The following is a 22683-nucleotide window of genomic DNA, read 5'->3' on the forward strand; positions in this document are numbered from 1 at the left end:
TTCCCAGTCCTCTCAGTAGAGGTCAGTTGTGTGGGAAGCAATTCCAGTTGTTTTGAGTGGACACCATTGGAAGATGTTGCTTGTCCACTTCAGGGTGGTCCATGTGGGTGCGGCCTCTAGTGCAGTGGCCCAGGACCATGGGTGCAGAGCTGCAGATTCTAAACAACCTCACAGGGTGACTTTGACTCACCAAATTCTCTTATGTTTTGTCCCGGTCTTGGTCACCAAAGGTAGCCCCAGGCCAAGGGGTTCATGTGGGAAATACCAGGGTGACACTCGTGTTGGTCGCCCAGTCACCATTGGAAATGTTATGGCTCTGGAACCCCACAGAATTCAGCCCTGATCTGTGGGCAGCTGCCCCTTTATCCAAGAAGGGTCAAAGTGTTGCATCTCTCAGGAAGTTGGCCCAACCCATGAGGGTTAAATCTAAGACTTTTGAAAGGACAAGATCACCTTGTTTCTGTAGGAATATCACTTGATGACACGGGCAGTTCCCCAATATGCAACACTTGAAATACCACTCCATTGTCATCACTTCCTGCATGATTTTTTACAGCAGTCAGATCAACACATCTACATTTGCGTGACCCTGGGAACGTCTGCACTCAATTTCGTGGTCAAGGCCAACGAGGTCAAGGTCCAGGGCTGCACTCTCAATGCTGCAAGGACTGGTGCTGCTGACATTGGCCCAAGTATGGTCAAGAGAGGCTTGTGATCCATCAACAAGCTGAATTTCTGACGTACAAATATCTGCGAAATTTCTTGACGCCAAAGATTATCCTCATTGCTTGTTTATCAATTTGAGCATCATTTCACTCACCAGGTGTCCAGAGTTCAGAAGCAAAACAGATTGGGTGTTTTATCGGTGTCTGACACAAACTCTTCGGGTAATCCCCAGATACAGAGATACCTCAGGTAACATGTGAGTTGATTGCACCACTGCAAATGGAGATACTTCACAAGCAAGTCCCAAAGGCTTCTCTGAAACATAGGGTGCTAGCCACTTGCTGTTCAACAGTCAGTGCTGGCATTGTGAAATGCCTCTTCACACTGTGGAAACTAATTCCGTCTGGCCTATGCTCTCAACAACTCACGTAGTGGCTGTCGGAAGACTGACAGGTCTGACAAGCAACCATTCATAACTGCTCTGCAGATGCCAGAATGACCTGAGTTCTGCCACATTGGTGGGTGCTGCGGTGTTAACAACACATCATTCTGCTCTGTGCTGCCCATTGATTCCATAGCCCAGGCCTTCCACGGATCTCTGCTGGAGTTTGCCCTCTGTTTCAGTATCACTGCAGTCTGGACATGACCTTCTCCAGGGTGGTCAGATCCTCTGCTACTGTCGGTGTCATCCATGAAGCAAGCAATAGGGTACAGACCATGTCAAACCTGGTCCACAGTGCACTGACAAATCACAGGTGCTTTTGAAGCTCCCTAGGTTGGGCGATGATACCCCGTAGGTGTGAATGGTGAGGTAAATGCCTGACTCTGGATCTAACTCCAGCTGCTGAGAACTGAGGGATACTGAAGAACCTTCTACCTGCCAAGGTGAAAATAAATCCTCTGCATTGGGTAATGGAAATGATCCAGCATTTATACAGTGATTTGCCGTGGCTTTATAGTTGTTATTGCCTCACTGTCTTGTGACTACAACTTTGGTGTGACTACGACAGGAGCTGCCCAGTCACGCCTCTCCATGTGTGACACAATGCCATGTCTCTCCAGTTCATTCTCAGCCACATCCTTTAAAGTCATTGGTCACAGGGCAGAGTTTATGGAAGACAGTAGTGGCTTCTACTTCCACATGGACCTCTGTTTTGAAACCCATTCCCTTCCAACAGCCCCCAGTAGAGGTAAAAACATGTCCATCCATTACATCTACCAATCTCTTTGTGAAACCAGATCTTTAGCTCCAAGATCTGTAGGGCCTGAAACAACAAGGTATAAATTTGCCTTTTCTCAACAGTAATATTATTTGCCTCTAATCACCTTTCAAAACATTCCAAATAAAAATCACAGTTCTCTTTTGATCCCTCAGAGTGTGATATCTGCACAATTGCTGCCATTTTACTGCTCTGCTGTTTTTTTAACAGCACCATTTCTGGTTACTCACGTGCCCCAAAACAACATACAGGACATTTGCAGCTTTAGGTTCATGTCAGTTTAACCCTATCGGCATAGTAATAATCTTTGTTATGACAACACAGAGAAGAAGGGAGGGACGTCTGCTTTTCATCTGCCTAACAGCCATCTTTGTTATTATCCTCTTGGCTCCCCTGCTGGTTAACTGTTGGTGATCCAGCACTACAACAACCCAAGGCGCATCAACACAGTGGGCGGCATAGTGGTTAGCGCAACACTATTACAGCGTCAGTGATAGGCGTTCGATTCCCGTTGCTGTCTGTAAGGAGTTTGTACTTTCTCCCGTGTCTGCATGGGTTTCCTCCGGGTGCTCCGGTTTCCTCCCACATTGCGAAGTGCACAACTCAATGGGCATTTGATAGTGTAGCATTACAATACTGAGTGCTGCCTATTTCAGGACAACTGCACTGGACTGGCCTTGTTGAACACACATGCATTCCTCTGGCAACAGATTTCCTAATGGTTCATGAACCAATGAACACTACCCTCTTATTCCTTTTTTTTTGCACTATTTATTTATTTTTGTAATTTATGGTAATTTTATGTCTTTGCACTGTGCTACTACCGCAAAACAACAGATTTCGTGTCACATAAGTCAGTGATAATAAGTCTGATTTTTATTCTGAGATTTTACTCCACTGTTAAACACAGCAAAATATCCCAAGGGAGGTGGACAGAAAGGTACAGAGACATACCCAGAACAAATCTGAAAGCTTTGCAAACTTTTCCATTGATAAGACATGAGCAAGAGCCACAAACAATGGAGTTACATGGCACATCATTCGTGAGACTAAGTTTCTGATTAAATGTGACTGAGTGGAGTCAGAGAAAAGGGAACTCAACATAAGCCTGACTCTTACCTCAATATTGTGCTATAAAATCATTAATATTATACATGTAGCCTGTTCTACTATCATTTTCCTTCAGGCATTGCCCTTTTAAATCCTGATCATAGGTCAAACAATAAGTAGTCCAGTAGTTTCAGGGAGTCCACATGCAATAGTCCACTGGGGCACCATCATTTTTAATCTTTTTTGCTGCCCCAAGAGAGACAGCAATTGGCAGGTTGGCTTATTATTGTCACATGAACCGAGGTACTGTGAAAAACTTTTGCTTTGCATGCCATCCATACAGATCATTGAGGTAGTACAAGGGAAAACAATAACAGAATGCAGAATGAAGTGTTACAGTTACAGAGAAAGTGCAGTGCAGGCAGACAATAAGGTCATAACGAGATAGATTGTGAGGTCAAGAGTCCATCTTATTGTACTAGGGGACCGTTCAAGCGGGATAGAAGCTGTCCAATTGATGCAAAACATCATTGTCACAACTAAACTGGTGTCTTTTGCTTTTCTACTTTTCTTGTCTTCACCTTTCCTCCTCTCCCACTCTGTCTCATTTTGTAATGATGTGAGGGTGGGATTTAAACACAGTAACAAATTTAAGTTTTATCTTGAGACCAAGAGCCAGTGTAGAAGTGAATGATGGGCAGGTGGGAGGGAATTGAGAAACTGGGTGCCAGGCAAGGAGCTTTGTAGAGAAGTGATGAAGTCGTACAGCTGGATCCACAAAGTTGGGAATTCTAACGTGGATGAATAAAAAAAGGGATTAAAGTAGGATTGGTGTAGATGGTCAGTGTGGACTCTGTGGGCTGAAGGGCCTGTTTCTGTGCTGTATCTCTCTGCGATTCTATGGCCGGTGTCCTGGTGCACTGGGCTCTGGGAGCAGATGACAGAGTCAGTTTCCTGTCCAGCTATTCCAGTACACTGGTGGAAAGTTTACCCTGAGCTTGTGGTCCATTGTTTGCTGTTTCACATTTTTAATACTTATTGAGGTAGAAGTTGGCTGTTGCCCAGGTGGTAAATGGAGGGAACTGATCCATCCAGTGAATGCAATGCCCCGTGGGCTAAGAATGGTTAAAATACTTCTGACACCATATTGATCATGTTAGGTATCAGTAATTCTGGAGGCTTCCATTAGCAACCCCATTAAGTCCCTGGCATGCAATAACAAGCAGCTGATGAATGCTCAGCTGAAGTTGTCTTTGCTGAGCAGATCTGGCATCAACTTTGTTGGTAAGGCTGTGGCTTAAAAACATGCTGAAATGTATCTATTTTATTTGCCTCTGTGCATTCTAGGTCCCATGGTGCTCCGGAAGACCAGTAGCAGAGAGTCAAGAGGGCTGAACGGCAGCTGTTCCTCACAGTGTTGGGATCCCAGTTTTGTGTCTGCCTCAGCCCTTGAGCCTCTGGTACTTTGGGTCAGGAGAACAAGGACAATCCCACTGTCTGGATGGAAACCAGGCTCCCTGTCTGAACTTGCAGGGAGCTACGCTTAAAGAAATGTTTGTCATGCAGAGAGGGATCAATCTGTCTCCTAAATGACTTCAACAGGCAGCAGTTGTATTAGCTACAGCACCAGATTCAGTGTTTGTAATGTTTTGTAGGGAAAATTAAGTTCAAACAGATTTTCATAGCATGAAAATGACTTGACAGTGCACCATAATCTTCGATATATGTTTCTTCTATATGTGCATTTCTTCGGTATACTTCTCAGATTTCATTTGCTATTTTCAATCTAGTAATTAAGTTCACATAGTTGCATTGAAGTTGAAGTTGGTAGTTGAAGATATCTGAACCTGTTTTGTTTTAAAGAAGCAATCGCTGTTAACGAATAGCACCTATAAGATACCAATTGAAAAGGTGAAAAGCATTGTTGTGCTTTATAAGGCTTTGCCAAAATCTATAACTGGAAAATATGGCACTTTTTTTTAATACTGAACTTCAGAATAATGTGGAAAAGTGAACTAGCACACCGGCTTTTCAATCATTGCCCGTGGGTTTGGATCTAATCCAGGTTAATAGATTGAAAACCCTGCCACTTCTCTGCCTTTGGGATTCTTGTGTTTGCAGAGCTACATCTTTATTTCTCAGTGAATGAGATCATAGAGAATCAACTAACAATCATCAATAGATCAGCATATCCCTCAGGCAAGCCATGAGAAGGCAAGATGTCATATTCACGCAAAACAGAATATTCTGGAATTAAGACAAAGGCAAAACGTAATGACAGAGCCGCAACCAGGGATGTCCTGGTTCATTGTTACAGGGGCTGCAGAGATTTTTTAGAAGGAACTTACAAACATCCAACTCAAGCCTTTCAGGACATCCCAAGACATTCAGAAACAATGAAGTATTTGAAATGGATATTTGGAAATGTGGGAGGCAGTTGTGGACAGCAAACTTCCTCAAAGAGATGTGTGACAATGACCAGATTATCTGTTAGTTATTAGTGCTATTTGAGGGAAGAATATTTTTAAATCACTTGGCCTCTGTTCCCTCACTGATTTTGAATTCCTGGTCGGAATGTGTAGTGTTGTGGCAGCTGCATTCAGTTTTGAATAAGTGATGACTTTGAAGAGAAGGAGGCTGGAATATCAGCCGGTCTCTGCTCAGTTAATGCAGTATGGCAAAGGCAATGTAAAAGGACATTGCCAAAGAGAGAGGTTGAAGGAAAGCGCGCCCTGGGGAATTCCACTGGACAATGCGGTGGAGTGGCATAGCTCAGGAGCAGGAAATACAGTCCAAATCCATGTACACAATCCAGAGAGCATGCGAGGAGTGCACTAGTGTACCATTTTTCTCCGGGGGGGTTGGGGGGGAGCTTGTCAATATAACCTGAGAGTGATCAGCCTTCCAGGTTACAGGGAATGCTGTGGGAGAATTCTCCACAAAACAGGAGGCGGAGGCAGGGGGTAGAAAGATGTCATGCTTTGATGTCAAAGGATTTAAACCCCTGCTATTTGACATATTGTGTATTTATGTGTTAGGAACTTATTGAATGCATCTGGTCTTACAAGTTCATTAATGACGTGTTAACTTACTCGCCTGTGCATCTGTCTGCCCATCTCTAAATGGTTGTTCTTCTCTTTTAAAAGCGAGGTAGTGTGGTGTATGTATTACTTAGTGGCTCGTGTGTATGAGCTGCTATAAGTTTGGCGGCCTGTTATTGTTCTACGAAGCCGAGTCACAGGATTGACCTAGGAACGTGGTTTGTACCACGGAGACCTGACTGTCACAATAAAGCTGTAGTTCTTTGATGCTCCAGCTTCAACTCCACAGTGGAGTTATGTGAAGAACCCAATACCGGGGGCATAGCAATTAAACTTACCTTGAATGCAGAGAACAGGTGACACAGTAGTGCAGCTAGTGGATCCTTTGTCAGGTTCAATCCTGGCCTCGGGTACTGTCTGTGTGGAGCTCACATGTTCCTCTGGGTGCTCTGGTTTCCTCCCACATCCCAAAGACGTGTGGGTCAGCAGGTTAATTGGACAATATAAATTGCCCCTGGCGTGCGGGTGAGCGGTAGAACCTGGGAGAAGTTGATGGGAATGCAGGGAGAATGAAATGGGATTAGAGTAGGATTAGTGTGAATAGTCGGTGCGGACTCAATGGGCCAAAAGGTCTGTTTCCCTGCTCTGTCTCTCTATGAATCAATGAGAATGGTGATGATCGCAAACTCAGTGCCTGTAATGAGGTATGGGGTGGGGTGGGAGTTGAAACAGAATTGATCAGGACATTTATGAGTGAACAGGACGGGAACATGAGGGTAGATAATTTGCAGGATTACAGGAAACAAGCAGGGGATTGGGACTGGGGAGAAGTCTTCACATGGAGGCAGCACAGGCAGCTTTTACAGGCAAGATTTGTTTTGAGGAGTTGGAGACTCAGACACACCTTCTCATTGCATAAGATCTGTTATTACAATATTTATACAAACACATCCTGGACACTAGACATCTGTAATTTTACAGAAATCACAGACCCATATTTAACTACACAAAGTCATGTATGTACCTGTAACAGTTTTGTATACTTACTGCAGAGAATATCTTCCTACCATTTGTATCTGTGCTCTTCAGTTTATTAAGTATCCCACCTCCCAACTCACAGTGTCTCCTCCTTCAACACACTCTCTAAAACTGACATCATTGCCTCGAGTTTGTTCAGCAGCCCCAGTCTCAAACTGAACACGGGCTGTGTCCACTACATCAGAGGCACGCACAGAGATGGAGTGGGTGTGGGAGGGTGGGTAAGGGAACTCCCTCTAATCATTGATTACAATGTGAGGTTATGGATATGCTCAAAACCTTTCCTGTAGAACAGTGAGGCTGCACACACCCCTGCAAAGGCATCCAGGTTTCAATCCCCACACGTGCCCGTGCTCTCGTGTCTGCTGGTCGGGATTGTGTAACAACATTGTAGGTTTTATGTAAATAAAAGTTGTTGTTTCAGGCATTCCTGATGAATAGCCAGCACCAGCTATATCAAGCGGTCTATGGGATCAGTGCGAATGTGAAGACTTAGACCGTAAGAAATAGGAACAGGAGTAGGCCACTCAGTCCCCTCGAGCCTGCTGTGCCATTCAACAAGGACCAAGGCTAATCCTCTATTCATTGCAATGTTCCTACACCATATCCCTTGGTTCATTTAATGTCTCTGTTTTGAATGAGCTCAATGACCTGAGCCTCCACTGTCCTTTGGGGGAGACAATTCCAAAGATTCATCACCTTCTGAGTGAAGACACTTCTCCTCATTGCAGTCTGAAATGGCCTTCCGTTGACTTTGAGACCATGGCTTCTGGTTCAAAACTCCTCGGTGAGAGAAACATCCTCCCATATCTCCCCTGCCAAGCACAGTAAGAATTCAATACTTTTTGAAGAGGTAAACTCCCATTCTTCTAGGTTCAACAGAATAGGTTGAACCCACTCAATTTCCTCATGTGACAGACTAGCCATGCCAGGAAACTCCCTGGTGAATTTTCACTGCACTGTCTCCACAGCAGGAGACCAAAACTGTACACAATACCCCAGATGTATTTCATCACATCCCTATATAATTGCTGTAAGACATCTTCACTCCTGCATCCAAATCCTCTCACTCTCCTGATTACCTGCTGCACCTGTGTGTTAGCTTCCAGTGACTTCTGTACAAGGACATCCAGGTCCCACTGAACACCATTTCCTAAATTTCTCACTGTTTAAAAAATATTTCTGCTTTTTTCTTCACTGAAGTGGATAACCTCACATTTTTCCATGTTATACCCTACCTGCCGTATTGTTTTCCCAATCACTAAGCCTGTCTATATCTCCTTGAAACCTCATTGCATCCCTTATCACTGCTTCCATTCTCCCTTGGTTTGGTGACATCATCAAACCAGAAAGCCACATTTGGTTCCCTCAGTCAAATGATCGACATTGGTATTGCTATTGGTTTATTATTGTCATAGATACCGAAATACAGTGAAAAGCTTTATATATTATTATATATTGTGGATAAAGCTCGTGAATAGTTGTAGCACCCCATGAGTCTCTGTCTGCCATTCTGAGAAGGACCCATTTCTTCCTACTATTTGTTTTCTGTTAACTAGCTCTGAACAACACCCGTATATTAACCGCCAATTCCATGTGCTCTAAATTTGTTCATCAATATCCCATTAGGAACCTTATGGAAATTCTTTGGAAAATCCAATTACTTCACCTTGTCCTAAGTACATCCTCAAACAACTTCATTAGGTTAGTCGAACATGATTTCCCTCCCATAAACCATGTTGACCCAACTCAATCATATTATTACTATTAGTGTTTTGATAAAACCCTAATCACCACTGAACTGTAACTGCACTAAAATGGACTTATTTTTGGTTCTAATTGTGTTTTATCTTGTAAAAATTGTGTATAATTTGTGTTTAATTTATGTTTTTCTTGTCAATGCTGCTTACATGATGCTCTGTGCCTATGATGCTGCTGCAAGAAAGTTTTTCATTGCACCTGTGCACACATGTCCTTGTGCATGTGATAATAAACTTGACTTTGATTTTATAGATTCCAGTGTTTTCCCTACTATTGCAACCGGCTAACAGGTCAACAATTCCCTGTTTTCTGTCCCTCTTCTTTCTCAAATAGTTGGGTCATATTTTCTTATAAGGTTTCTTTATTAGTCACATGTACATCGAAACACACAGTGAAATACATCTTTCCCGTAGAGTGTTCTAGGGGCAGCCCGCAAGTGTCACCACGCTTCTGGCGCCAACATAGCATGCCCACAACTTCCTAACCTGTATGTCTTTGGAATGTGGGAGGAAACCGGAGCACCCGGAGGAAACCCACGCAGACACGGGGAGAACGTACAAACTCCTTACAGACAGCAGCTGGAATTGAACCCAGGTCGCTGGCGCTGTAAAGCGTTATGCTAACCGCTACACTACTGTGCCTGCCTCCCTCCAATTTACGTCCCTCCAATCTGCAGGAACCATTTTAGAATCCGTAAACATTTGGAAGATGATAACCGGAGCATCCATCATCTCCAGAGCTACTTCTTCCAAGGCTCTAGGGTGTAGCTCATCATGATTTTGGGCTATAGCAATTTTGAGGCACATTAACTGCTCTTGTGGCGTTGCTCTCTTTTACTATGTTTCAGTGCAAGGTACTGTAAAAGAAATGCTTAATTCAATTTAAGCAAGTGATCTGAGAGTAGTTGGGAACATGGGGGACTTCGCTGGCTCTGCTTTGACTGCTGACCAGAGGTGGAAGCTACAGCTTGGTCGTGGGCGGCATTTAGAACCATCTTCTGGGGCAATTGGCCCTCTTTTCCCGTGTTCACAATTCAGCCATCATTTGAGTCCAGCAGGTTTTAGGATTCTTACTGAACAGAAGGAGGTCATCCTGCCCATCGGATCTTCATCCTTTCCCGAGTACCAAGTTTAAACTACTGTGTCCCTGATCAAGATGAAACTATGGAATTACGTCTGGGTCACAATTTCTTGGATGAAGTTCTTGACCAGGCTGTGAGTATTCACCAGGATTTCACTGTAACTTTGAATGAACAATACCACATACAGAGCTCTCATAAATGCTTATAGTTTCAGTGAAAATCTTCACCAAATCACAACTGTTACACTTCCTTCACCTTTTATTGGAAGACAAAAGCAGATATTATGGACTTGGCTGACACCCAAGTGCAGTGCTGTGAGTGTGCTGTGTTCAAACTGTCTGCTCTCCCAATTCAAAGAAGAGCAAGCTGTTTCCCTTCCCAACTGATAATTATTCTTCAATCTACATTTCTAGACACTGTTCAATAACCCTCAGAATTTGTCAGAGTTTTCTGTGCACAAACTGGATGTCACATTCCCTGTATTTCAACAGTGGCAATGCTTCAAAGTTCAGTGGTTGTACAGCACCTTGGAATCTTTGACGGAGAAATAAAAGACATTATTTAAATATGAGTCTCTCTTTTTCATTGCAATCAGTTTCGTGCAGCTGCTAACACAAATTCTGAGCTCAGTTTGATTGTACAATGTGTGTTGCTTTCAATAGACCCCATGTTGGGATCTCCACCTCAGAATCATGTTTACTGTCAAATGGCAGTGGAGACAATTGTTAACATTGCTATACAGTGTCAACTGTGAGATTAGTGTGCAGGAGCATGTGTCACAGGAGATCTTTGCTTCATGCACAAATGGTCCCTCCTGATGATACAGAATTATTTATTGTTCCCTTGTCACTTCAGTGAGGTTGGTTCTTGATAAACTGCAGGCTGCAGCTCCATAATGACATTTGCCCAAACTTATATTGGAAGTGTGTGAGCAAGGGATCATCATCAATCTCTGTGCCCAGTTCAGCTTCCAAAGGTAAAGGCACATATTGTAACACCTACCGCACCCCTCCCCCCCCCCCCCCCCCCCCCCATATCACTTACTGCTCCCTGGTATCACAATATTAAGGGAAGTATTTCGAACTTTGCCTACACGTTAACATTTGGATTAATATGCTCAGTTCCGGACATGTACCTCAGAAGGGATCTGATGACCTTTAAGTGGGTGTGGACAGGTTCACCACAATGAGTCTGGGCCAAAGGGGTGAAATTGTCAGGGCAATAAGAAGACTGAGGGGTTACCTTATTGAGGTGCTTAAGGTGATTCAAGGAAGCGGTAGGTAGGAGAGAAGGTATTCCCACTGCTAGAGTCAGTCCAGAACAAAGGAAGAGAACGGTAACGTAGATGACCTCCCATTCACAAGTAACGTCAGGAAACATTCACTTGGCACCAAAGGCTGTGGGTATCGGGGACTGTCACCCTCAAAATTCTATTGTGGCTGTGGGTCAACTGAAAATTCTGAAGCCAAGACTGACAGACTTTCAATAGGCAGCTCAGGTTGGGGAACCAAGATATTTAGACTGGAGTCAAGCTGAACGGTGGAACACACTCGGGAGCTGGATATTCTCTGCCTGTTCTGATGAATTCAGATCAGAATTCTAATCAGCTGCAGAGCTCTGAGTCTCACACCCAGACTAGTTAATAGTTCAAAGAAGGTTCTCAGTTACATTATATTCATGATTCAGTGATTTATTCTGCAGCAGTTAGCCTCCCGTAGATGTGCTGTCAGCCAAAAATGTAACAGTTTCTCTCCACTCTCTGCAATTTCATGTTTTCTCACCTTGGACAACAAACCCAACAACTTGACTTTACCTCCCCCCAAACCAGCATCCAAGTCTGATTGGAATCTTGTGCTGGGGATGAAAGAGTTGTGGGGTAATCCATCTGCCAGAAGCTCAGGCTTTGCTGCTGGTCAATTCATTGCAATATTGTCAAAATGTTTTAGAACTGAATAAAAAGAGGTGATATACTTTTGTTGCCTGAGGCAAATGTGAAATATTCTCAGGAAAATGAATTGGCATTTACATCGTCAGCATCGGCCTGACTTCAGTGGTGGGGAAACACTGGGATCTAATATTAAGGAGTATCGGGGGTCCACTTGAAGAAGAATAATATCATTGAACCAAGCCAGCATGGACTTATGAAAGAGGAATCATAGAGGCGGCACAGTGGTGCAGCGGCTAGTGCTGCTGTCTCCTAACTTCAAGGATATGTGTTTGATCCTGACCTCGGGTGCTGTCTGTGTGGAGTTTTCATGTTTTCCCTGTTGACTGTGTGGGTTTCCCCCAGGTGCTCCAGCTTCTTCCCACATTCTAAGCACGTGCTGGTGGGTTAATTGACTGCTGTAAATTACCCCTAGTGTAGGTGGGTGGTAGGAGAATCAGGGGGGAGTTGATGGGTAAGTGAGAGAGAATAGTTTACAGAGAAGAAGTGGGGGGGATGGGATTGATGGGATTTCTCTGAGAGCCGGCACATGCCTGATTGGCTGAAGGGCTGTCTTCTGCGTTTTAAAGACACATGAGAATTAGTTGGCTAATTAGTTCAATTTTTTGAGGTTGAACTAACAAATGAGCTGTATTTGGATTTTCAGAATTCCTGTGATTAAAATATTACTAAACAAAGTTAAAGTGCACAGTACTGCGGAAATATTCTTGTGAGGATTGGAAATTGGTTACTGCAGAGAACATAGAGATTAAAAACAAAGGGGTTAATTTTTGCTGGTGGTTGTGACTGGGTGCTGCAGGAGTCAGTACTGGGCCTCCAGCTGTTCACAATCAATATCATTGGTTTGGCTCAGGGAATCTAGTGTAAAACATCTAGGTTTGCTATGGATACAGAGTTGGGTAATAATGTGGGGTCGGAACAAACAGAAGAGTGGATTACTTTTTAAATGATGACAGATTTAAAAGTGTGGGTCAGAGGGATCTGCGTCTCCTTTGTTGACACGCAGGTACAGTAAGCAATTGAGAAGTAAAATGCTATGTTGGCCTTTATTGCAAGAGGGTTTGAGTTCAAGAGTAATGACATCTGGTTCCAATTATTTAGTACCTCGGTGAGGCCATGTTTGGAATATTGTGTAAAGGCCTGGTCTCCCTAACTAATGAAGGATATATTCATGATTTAAGGAATATAGCAAAAGTTCACCAGATTGATTCCAGGGATGGTGGGATATCCTGTGAAGAGAGATGAAGCAGGTTGAGCCGATACTCTCTCGAGTTTAGGTGATCTCATAGATGAAAAACACGGTGATGCTGGAGGAACTGAGCAGGCCAGGCAGCATCCATGGAGAAAAGCAGGTGGTCAACGTTTCGGGTCAGGACCCTTCTTCAGGACTGAGGAGATGAAAAGGGGAAGCCCAATATATAGGAGGGAAAAACGGAGCAGTGATAGGTGGACAAAAGAGGGGAGGTGGGGTGGACACAAGGTGGTGATAGGTAGATGCAGGTTAGAGATAGTGATGGGCAGGTGCAGGGGAGGAGGGGAGAGCAGATCCACCGGGGGATGGGCCAAAGGTAGGGAGCGAGAGGACAAAAAGGGGCTAGAAAAAAGAGAGCTAGGCTAGGAAAGGGAAGAAGGGAAGCATGGTGGGTGGAGGTTGTGGGGAAGGGGTGGGGGGAGTGGGGATTACTTAAAGTGGGAGAATTCAATGTTCATGCTGTTAGGCTGCAAGGTTCCAAGATGGAAAATGAGGTGCCGTTCCTCAGAGGTGGGAGTAAGAGCGGAGGTGCGGGAAATGGCAAAGATACGGGTGCGAGCTCTCTCAACCACAGTCAGGGGGAAGCCCTGGTTAGAAAAGAAGTTGGACATCTCGGATGTTCTGGATCTCAGATGTCCACTCCATTCGAGGCTCTCTGCCATTTCCCGCACCTCCACTCTCACCCCCACCCCTCCCAGATCCAACAGGGATAAGGTCCCCCTTGTCCTCACATTTTATCCCACCAGATGCAACACATCATTCTCCTCCACTTCCGCCATCTCCAACGGGACCCCACCCCCAAGCATATCGTCCCCTCCCCACCCCTTTCTGCCTTTCGCAGGGACCGCGCTCTCTGCGACTCCCTAGTCCACTCCTCACCCTCCCCCACCTGTCCCACTCCCACCCTGGGAACTTTCCACTGCCCCCTCCATAGGAGCAACACTACCCCAACACAACCTCCATCACCTCCATCCAGGGACCCAAGCAGTCCATTCAGGTGAGATAGAGATTCACCTGCACCTCCCTTAATATCATCTACTGCATTTGGTGCTCCAAGTGTGGCCTCCTCTACATTGGTGAGACCAAATGCAGACTAGGTGACCGTTTCGCAGAACACCTGCGCTCTGTCCATAACCGCGATCTGCATCTCCCCGTTGCTGGTCACTTCAACTCCCCCTCCCACACTATCACGGATATGTCAATCCTCGGCCTCCTCCACTGCCGGGAGAATTCCAAGCACAAACTGGAGGAACAGCACCTCATTTTCCAACTTGGAACCTTGCAGCCTGACGGCATGAACATTGAATTCTCCCACTTGAAGTAACCCACACCCCTCCCCCACCGTGCTTCTTCCCTTCTTCCCTTTCCTCACCTCTCTCTTTTTTCTATCCCTCTTTTTTTCCTTTCTCTCCTCACCTTTGACCCATCCCCCAGTGGATCTGCTCTCCCCTCCTCCCCCACACCTGCCCATCACTATCTCTTACCTGCATCTACCTATCACCACCCTGTGCCCACCCCACCTCCCCTCTTTTGTCCACCTATCACTGCTCTGCTTTTCTCTCCTATATATCGGGCTTCCCCTTTTCCTATCTTCAGTCCTGAAGAAGGGTCCTGACCCGAAATGTTGACTGCCTGCTTTTCCCCACGGATGCTGCCTGGCCTGCTGAGTTCCTCCAGCATCATCATGTTTTTCATCTAGATTCCAGCATCTGCAGTCCTTTGTTTCTCGAGTCATAGAGTTATACAGCACGGAAACAGGCCCTTCAGCCCAACTGGTCCATGCTGACCAAGATGCTCCATCCAAGCTAGTCCCATTTGCCAACGTTTGTCCCATAACCTTCTAAACCTTTCCCATCCATGTACCTGTCCAACTGTCTTTTAAAAATTGTTATTGTACCTGCCTCAACCACTTCCTCTGGCAGGTCATTCCACATACATATCTCCCTTTGTGTAAAAAAAGTTGCCTCTCAAGCTCCTATTAAATCTTTCCCCTCTCACCTTAAACCTATGCCCTTGATTCCCCAACCCTGGGAAAAAGACTGTGTGTTGACCCTAATTATATCCCTCATGATTTTATACACCTCTATAAGATCACCTCTCGGTCTCCTACACTCTAAGGAATAAAGTCCTAGCCTGTCCAACCTCTCCCTATAGCTCAGTCCCTCACGTCCTGGCAACTACATTATAAATCTTTTCTGCAGTCCTTCCAGTTTAGTAACATCTTTCCTATAGCAAGGCGACCGAAACTGAACACAATACCCCAAGTGCTGCCTCACCATCTACCTGAGATAGGCAAAGTTCTTACAGGACTTGACAGGGTAGATGCGGAGTTGATGTTTGCCCTGGCTGGAGTCCCCAGAACCAGGAGTCACAGCCTCCAAGTAAAGAGCCAGGTACTGAGGGGAGGAATTCTTTCACACAGAGTGGTGAATCTTTGGAATTCTCCACCCTAGTGGGCTGTGGAGGCTCAGTAACTGAGTGTAAATCAAGTCTGAGATCGATTTTTAGATATTAGGGGATTCAAAGGGTTTGGAGAGTGACATTGAGGTGAAAGATCAGCCATGTTCTTAACAAATAGCAGAACAGGTGTGAGGGGTTGAGTGTTCTGATCCTGCTTCTATTCCTTAAGTTCTGCTAGATTGGTATAACAAGCATAAACTTATTTTCAATTTCATTTTATTTGATACAAAGTAAGAGAACTTGACATTGTACTGTATGCTGAGCAGAATATATTTTCATAAAGTGCCTGGCTACGACCTAACTTCTGAATGTTATCCATTCTAAGATATCACGGGGTAAAGTTTCAGCCTGGATGGGATGTTTCTCATTTTGCACAATGTCGTATAAGTGGTACAAAAGGCTGCAGAATTGTAAGAATAATTTACAACCAGTGCAAACCAAGTTTCTATGATCTTTAACACTGGCTTAAAAGAATCATTATAGATCCAGAAACCGACCCTCCCCCCAGGATGAATTAATTACAGAGGGTGACCTTTCATTGGTTGTATTCACTTGTAGGTCTTTGAAGACACTCCAAAAGTTCAGTTGGATATTTTCAGTGCAAAGACACTAATGGGATTGTTTCATAAGCTGTTGAATGTATTTTTTTTAATTTACTAGCAAACTGACCATTGAACTCAATACAACTTCCAAATAGCTATGATTAACTCAATTTTATTCATTTAAAGTGATGATACTGAGATTAAAGTGCTTATTCTAATAAATCCTTACTCAGTTGTACGAATCAACTTTATCAATTTCCACTTTTAAAAGTATAAAAATATACTTAAAATCGAGAAAGTATGTTTTTGAAGCACAGCTTGATTTCATCAGTTTCTTTATGTTCAGCAACTTGCAAATGAATTTGAGCAAAAATCACTTTTCAAAGTTGACATCAGGATCGCAGATTGCCTGTGAACTGGAAGCTCCATCTTCTCTACTCCAGACCTAACTTGGGAAGAAATAAACCTAATTTTTGGGACAACATTCCAAACTAATTCTACCCTCATTTGTCTAATCCTGTATGTACGTCCTCTCTGCGGTGCCGTGTTCCATTATCACTGGAACTTTGCAGCACAGGCTGCCTTTTAAATCGAGCTCTCCATATCCACAGTCGCCTCTCCAGCTGGCAAACTTTACTCAGTCCAGGACTTCTTCAAAAATACAGGCCAAAATAAATCTGGCTGCTGAAGGCAGTTTATGCAGTGTGTTGGCACTGAGTTTTCTTAATTCTTTTTTGACTTTTTATAATCTGCGTCACTTTCCTTTACACAAAGAACTGAAGAGGACATCTTCAAGAGGCGCTGTATAAAGAAGGTGGCATCCATTAAAGACCCTCACCATCCAGGACATGCCCTCTTCTCTTTACTACCATCGGGGAGGAGGTACAGGAGCCTGAAGACCCACACTCAATGATTCAGGAACAGCTTCTTCCCCTCCACCATCAGATTTCTGAACAATCCATGAACCCATGAACACTGCCTCGTTATTCCTTTTTTGCACTATTTATTTATTTTGTAACTTACAGTAATTTTTATGTCTTGCACTGTACTGCTGCCACAACACAACAAATTTCATGACATATGTCAGTGATAATAAACCTGATTCTGATTCTGAAGAAAGTGTGAAAACTGCTTTGCCCTGGTGGAGTCAAAAGTTGGAGGTTGCAGTCGGTCAATACTGTAGAGGCAATAGCTGGAAGGTGAGGTCAGGATTTGGATGATTATTTCTTTGCTAGGGCAGTTGTTAAGACATCCACAGGTGATAAGAGTGACTGTAAATGTTCCTCAACCACCCTCATGCACTAAGGCCTTGAAAGTGCAAGACGAGATTGTGGTGGGTCTTCAGCTGCAGTATAACCCCAGCTTGGCATGAAGTTGCACTGCATATCCAGGCTTAATTTATACCTGAATTAGTTTGCTCTGCCTTTTCAATGTTAAACAGACCAGAGTTCCTGCCCTGAGCTCTCCTGGGCTGTAACAGTACATTGCTGTCAGCCATTTACCCTTCTTTGGGTGAGATGTTAAACCAATATCTACTTCCTCTCTCAGCCATGTAAGCGGTCCCAGGAATCTCTTGGTAATGGGTCGAGAAGCTCTCCTGATGTCCTGGACAATATTTATCAGTCACTCAGCATCTCTCTGTGGGATCTAACAGAACTTTGTAAAACCCCTGCATTCAGTGTGTGGGAGTGAAACTGGGCTTTAGTTCTCCACCTCTCTCCCACGCCGATCCCTTGCTTTACCTCTTACACTGCTCCAGCAAAGCATAATGTTACTTTGAGGAATGGTTTTGGATCTGCTGACTAAACACCTAACTGGCATTGGGACCCAACAAGCTGATCTATAAGTGGAAGCCTTATCTTTCATTGAATCAGAACAGAACATTTGCTAGCAAGTAGTCCAGTTGTCACTGCAGGCTCCAGTGCAGGTGCAGTGTTTCCTGTCTAACATTTACTAATTAAGAATGCGCCAGTGGGATACTGTGCATACTGCGCATTTCCCAGTGTCTGTGGCGGAGGGGGAGGAAGATTGTCCGATAAAGCACTACGGACCCAATTAAAGAATGATAAAAGTTACAGCCCAACACACTGTACTACAATAATGGTGTAGCGTTTCATAGATCGGGCAAACATAATCAGAGAAATATAAGTAGACAAGGTAATTCCATCCCTCATCTGCAGGCTGGGCAAGCCCCCCAGAGACATGTGGGGTTGAATGGCTTCCTTCTATTGCATCTTTCTTTGAGGAATTCTAGGAACTCAATAGCCACAACTGTACACAACACTGTCCATGCAGAACTGCCCTTTGGGAGTTGTACAGTTCAAATGGTGACAGGAGAGCCTTTTTTTGCTGTGCTCCCTACCCATTCACAGTTGTTTCATCAAACACAAATTGCTACAAATCAGAAGTTTTCATTGAGTGCAATAAAATAATGCCCTGCATCAAAATGAAATGACAGTTCAAATTGTTCAACAGAATTTTCCTTAACTCGGCATCAGATTAAAGTCCTCGAGGTTTTGCATTAAAGCTACTAAACTTAGAGCTGTTTTCTCTCACTTGCATTTTTAAACAACGTGATGGCAGGCTGCCAAGGAGTTCCCAACCTGCCTGTTGTGATGGGTTAAAGGGTGATTGAGGCTTAGACTGACTGATAGCAGATGGTGAGGGGTGCTTGCAGGATAAAGGTTTGCGAGAACCACTCTACCATTAGCTACCCATGGAGCAACCAGCACCCAGTGATGTCAGTGTTGCCCACATCACAATCTCCCCTAACTGGGAATTGAAGGTTGATGAAGCACAGTTTAGCTCAACAAAGGTGAGACAATGAAGGAGTAAAACAAAATTTAAAGACATTGCAGTTGGCTAAAATCACCTCCTTTTATTAAACAAGAAAAACACTGGAGTGTTATATGAGCAGTTCCTTAAAAATGTTCGAGGGGCCCACAGCATCCTGGCAGTGCTTATATCTTGTGTGGCAAACTGAAAAGATAACATCCTGTTTTCTGAGTGAAAGTCTCAAATTTTTGCCCAACTGGTACAGAGCTGTAAAAGACATCTTACCTGTTGTCAGGAGTTTTGTCAACAGCAGCACTACTCCCAGGGTTTGCATGCTTCATAGAAGCCAGCTGTTTAAATCAAGCGTACAAGCGTCTGACATGTTATGTAATAAGTCGGCGAGCTGTGTGCTCCCGACTCCTCATTCTCTGTGCACACACAATCTTCTCTCCACGAATGTAGGAAATGCCATTTCCTCTGTAGTCCAACAGGCAAGGAACTTCTTTCAGTCGATGTTTAAAGAGAACAAGCCTGATTGAAGTTCATTGTCAGCACATATGGTGCAGATGAAGACGCCCAGCTGCAGGAAGACAGACAGAGCAGCTCCACGTTTTGGCTGTAAGAAAAGTTGCCTGGGGTTAAAAAACTTTCCAGTGAGTGGGCGCAATGGCACAGCAAAAAGCTGCCAGTTACAGAGCCTGCTGCCTAGCAGTTGCCTTGAAAGTATTTGTACCACACTAGATTTTCAAAGGGGAAGGACAAGGAGGGGCAATGAAGGAAGGATGGGAAGGGGGGGGGCATTGGGAGGAGCAAGCCTGCATACAAGCGGCTGAGAATGAGACCTGGTTATGTGACTAATTTCTCTGGCATTCCTGTTTGGAGGAAATTAGCTGACATATAATCACTTCATTGTGTGCTCCTGGGGTGCAGCGTATTCTGTTTCGGCCCCTCCAGGGCTTTTGCTGAACTCAGTTCTTTAAGCGAATTCCAGAACGGCAGTTTTGAACATGACCTTTCTCCTCACAGTGTGAGGCGGCAGACACATCCAGCAATGTGTTTTTACAGGCTGCAGACCAGCAGGGGCTGAATCTCTGGCTGCTAGAAGCGTCTGCTTCTCCTGGGCAGCCCTGGGCACTGGGTTCACCTCAGGATGTGTTGTAGGGATGTGACTGCTGACTTTGAGGATTAAGGAGGGACTAAAGCATCATAAATAGTTACAGATCCAGTTGTCTTCCCTTCAGGAGACAAACAAAGTCTTTCAGCAACACAAAAAGTGCTGGAGGAACTCAGCAGGTTAGGCAGCATCTATGGAGGGAAATGGACAGTCAATATTTCAGGTCAAGACCCTTCATCTCTAGATTTCCAGCACCTGCAGTCTCTCTTGTGTCTCCAAAGTCCTTCAACAACAGCTTCAAGGTATCAGGTAAATAAATGATCATAAAAGCCATGTCCCTTCCACTGGAGCTACTGAAGTGATTTGTATGATTACTCTGAGACCTTTCACTTTTATAGAAAGATCACTTATGGGGGAGATTACAGTTGGAGGTGACAATTCCATCTCATTGATGCTGAGTAAATGTAACTGTTTGTTGTTGTTGGCAGTGTGGGGGCAGGGATGGGGATGGCCTGTAAAGAAAGAATAACCCGTCAAAACGAACATCTCACTGAGAAGGCAGTTCATATTTTGAGAGTCATAGCCTGTATTTCCATTCACTAACATTCTGTTTTCATTTTCCTACCTCCATGTACTTATGCACAGAATGATCTGTATGGATGGCATGCAGACAAAGTTTTTCACTGGATCTCGTACATGTGACAATAATAAACCAATACCAATAGCGTAACATGTTCTGTAAGTGGCAGGAAGAGGTTGTAAATCCCTTTTCTTCATCCTGTACCCCATGGAGCTTCCTAACCTTATCCACAAACAAGAAGCCATTGGCTCACGTTAAGGAATTTTCTACCACAAGCTATGTGTTTTTTCGAGATGTTTGGGTCTAGAACCACAGGGTGGGAGGTCCATTTATCCTATTGGTGACCCCTCCCATTTGTTGCTAAAGAGGAGAAATGTATAGTGTTTATTCTGCGGGCATCTTCTGCCCCGTCGACCTCGCTCCTTGCTGCGAGCTAATGTGGTTCTCTCTCTGTTCAGGTCAAGCTTCATTTTCCAAACTACTCTGATGATATAAGTAGGAGTTGTGTTTCCCACAGTGGTTGTGTAGCTTCAGTGTGTACTGGTCCTGCAGCCTGGCGCTCTCCACCTGACCCAACTAGCACTGGGATTCCAGCAAGTGGCTCAGATTTGGTCTCCAGCGCCTGCCGAGGCAGTGGTGACACAATCTTCCCTTGGAAACAGGTAACAGGCATGTAAGAGGTTCCTGGAAATCACAGCGAGAGGAGTAGGGAGTACCTTCGTGAAAGATGTCACAGGAGGAGTAGCAGCATCTCGTTGTCTGTTCGAGCCCAGTGCAGGAACTGGAAGAAAAAGATGGGCAGCTGGTTGAGGAAGGTCTGTACGCTCTTCAATGCTCTGTGTATCAGGACCATCAGAGAGATTCCTCCCAGGGTTTTTCCAGATTGAGGAATGTTTTATCCAGTTAGGGTGGGGTTTGGCAGGACTGGAGATATACTTACCCCTCCTCCAAAAGATCAGCTGTGATTAACAAACACAATATATAATTTAGGTATAATTTTATGTTCTGTGTGTCATCTACGTTCCTATGATGCTGCTGGAAGCAAGATTTTCTCTGTAGCTGTACCTCACCGTACTTTTGCACATGACAATAAACTTGACTTGAAACCTTCACCACCCTCTCTTCGCCAGCGCCACCACCATCTGTGTCACTCAGTCTCTCTCGATCTTCACCTATCACACACATTCCCTTTGCAACTTTCAGCTTCTCGCTGCTCCCATCGGGCAGGAGGTACAGAAGCCTGAAGTCCCACACCGTCAGGTTCAAGAACAGCTACTTCCCTTCAACCACTCGGTTCTTGACCTAACCGGCAAAACCCTAATCACTACAGTTCAGCACTAAAATGAACTTTGTTTTTTTTTGTTCTAATTGTGTTCTTTCTTGTAAAAATTGTGTGTAATGTATGTGTAATTTATGTTTTTCTTGTGAATGCTGTTTATCTGATGCTCTGTGCCTGTGATGCTGCTATGAGTAAGTTTTTCATTGAACCTGTGCATACATGTACATGCATAGGACAATAAACATAACTTTGACTTTGCTCTCTCCATTTTCAACCCGTCCCTTTTCTCCAACTTCAAATATGCTTGTTTTCTAACTTTTCCCAGTTCTGAAATATGAACTCTGCTTCTCTCCCCATGGACACTGCCTGGCCTGCTGAGTATTTCCAGCATTCTCTGTTGTCAGATTTCCAGTATCAGCAATTGTTTTTACTTTGGGAAAAGGATGGAACCAGGGAAGTGCAGCCAGTCTGCTGGTTGACATTGGAAGAGGACAGAGAGGTCACAGTGTCAAAGGCGGCAGACAGCTTAAGATGGATAGACATCTCCAGATGAAGGGTCTCAATCCCAAACGTCGACTGTCCATCTTCCTCCACAGATGCTGCCTGACCCGCTGAATTCCTCCAGCATCTTGTTTGTTGCTTAGCTTGAGATGGGTTACAGTTGCATTGGGTGTTCTTGGTTGGATTAGGTGGGTTCAGCACAGTGAGGGGCAGGAATGTTCGTGGGGGGACAAGGAGGATTTGGGGAGTTTCCAGCCCATTCTGTGGCTTCACTGTGTGAAGGAAGACTGCAGTTTGGGGAGGGCCTGGGACAGTCAAGGACGGGGAAGGTGTGGGCAGGGCTGAAGGAGTGGTGCAAAGTAGGTGAAGGGAGAGAGC

General features: G+C 44.5%; 1 protein-coding gene across 1 annotated transcript in view; it reads right to left on the reverse strand.

The window, feature by feature from the left end:
• vstm4a (V-set and transmembrane domain containing 4a) overlaps positions 1-19542 on the reverse strand; it is a 50840-nt gene extending 31298 nt beyond the window's left edge. The window contains exon 1 of the mRNA XM_052041540.1: positions 19117-19542. Coding sequence (XP_051897500.1) covers positions 19117-19165 — 49 coding nt within the window. The 5' untranslated portion in view covers positions 19166-19542. The remainder of the gene's footprint in view (positions 1-19116) is intronic.
• Positions 19543-22683: the final 3141 nt, after the last annotated feature.

Source organism: Pristis pectinata, chromosome 30 (assembly GCF_009764475.1).
Source record: "Pristis pectinata isolate sPriPec2 chromosome 30, sPriPec2.1.pri, whole genome shotgun sequence".
Taxonomy (NCBI): Eukaryota; Metazoa; Chordata; class Chondrichthyes; order Rhinopristiformes; family Pristidae; genus Pristis; species Pristis pectinata.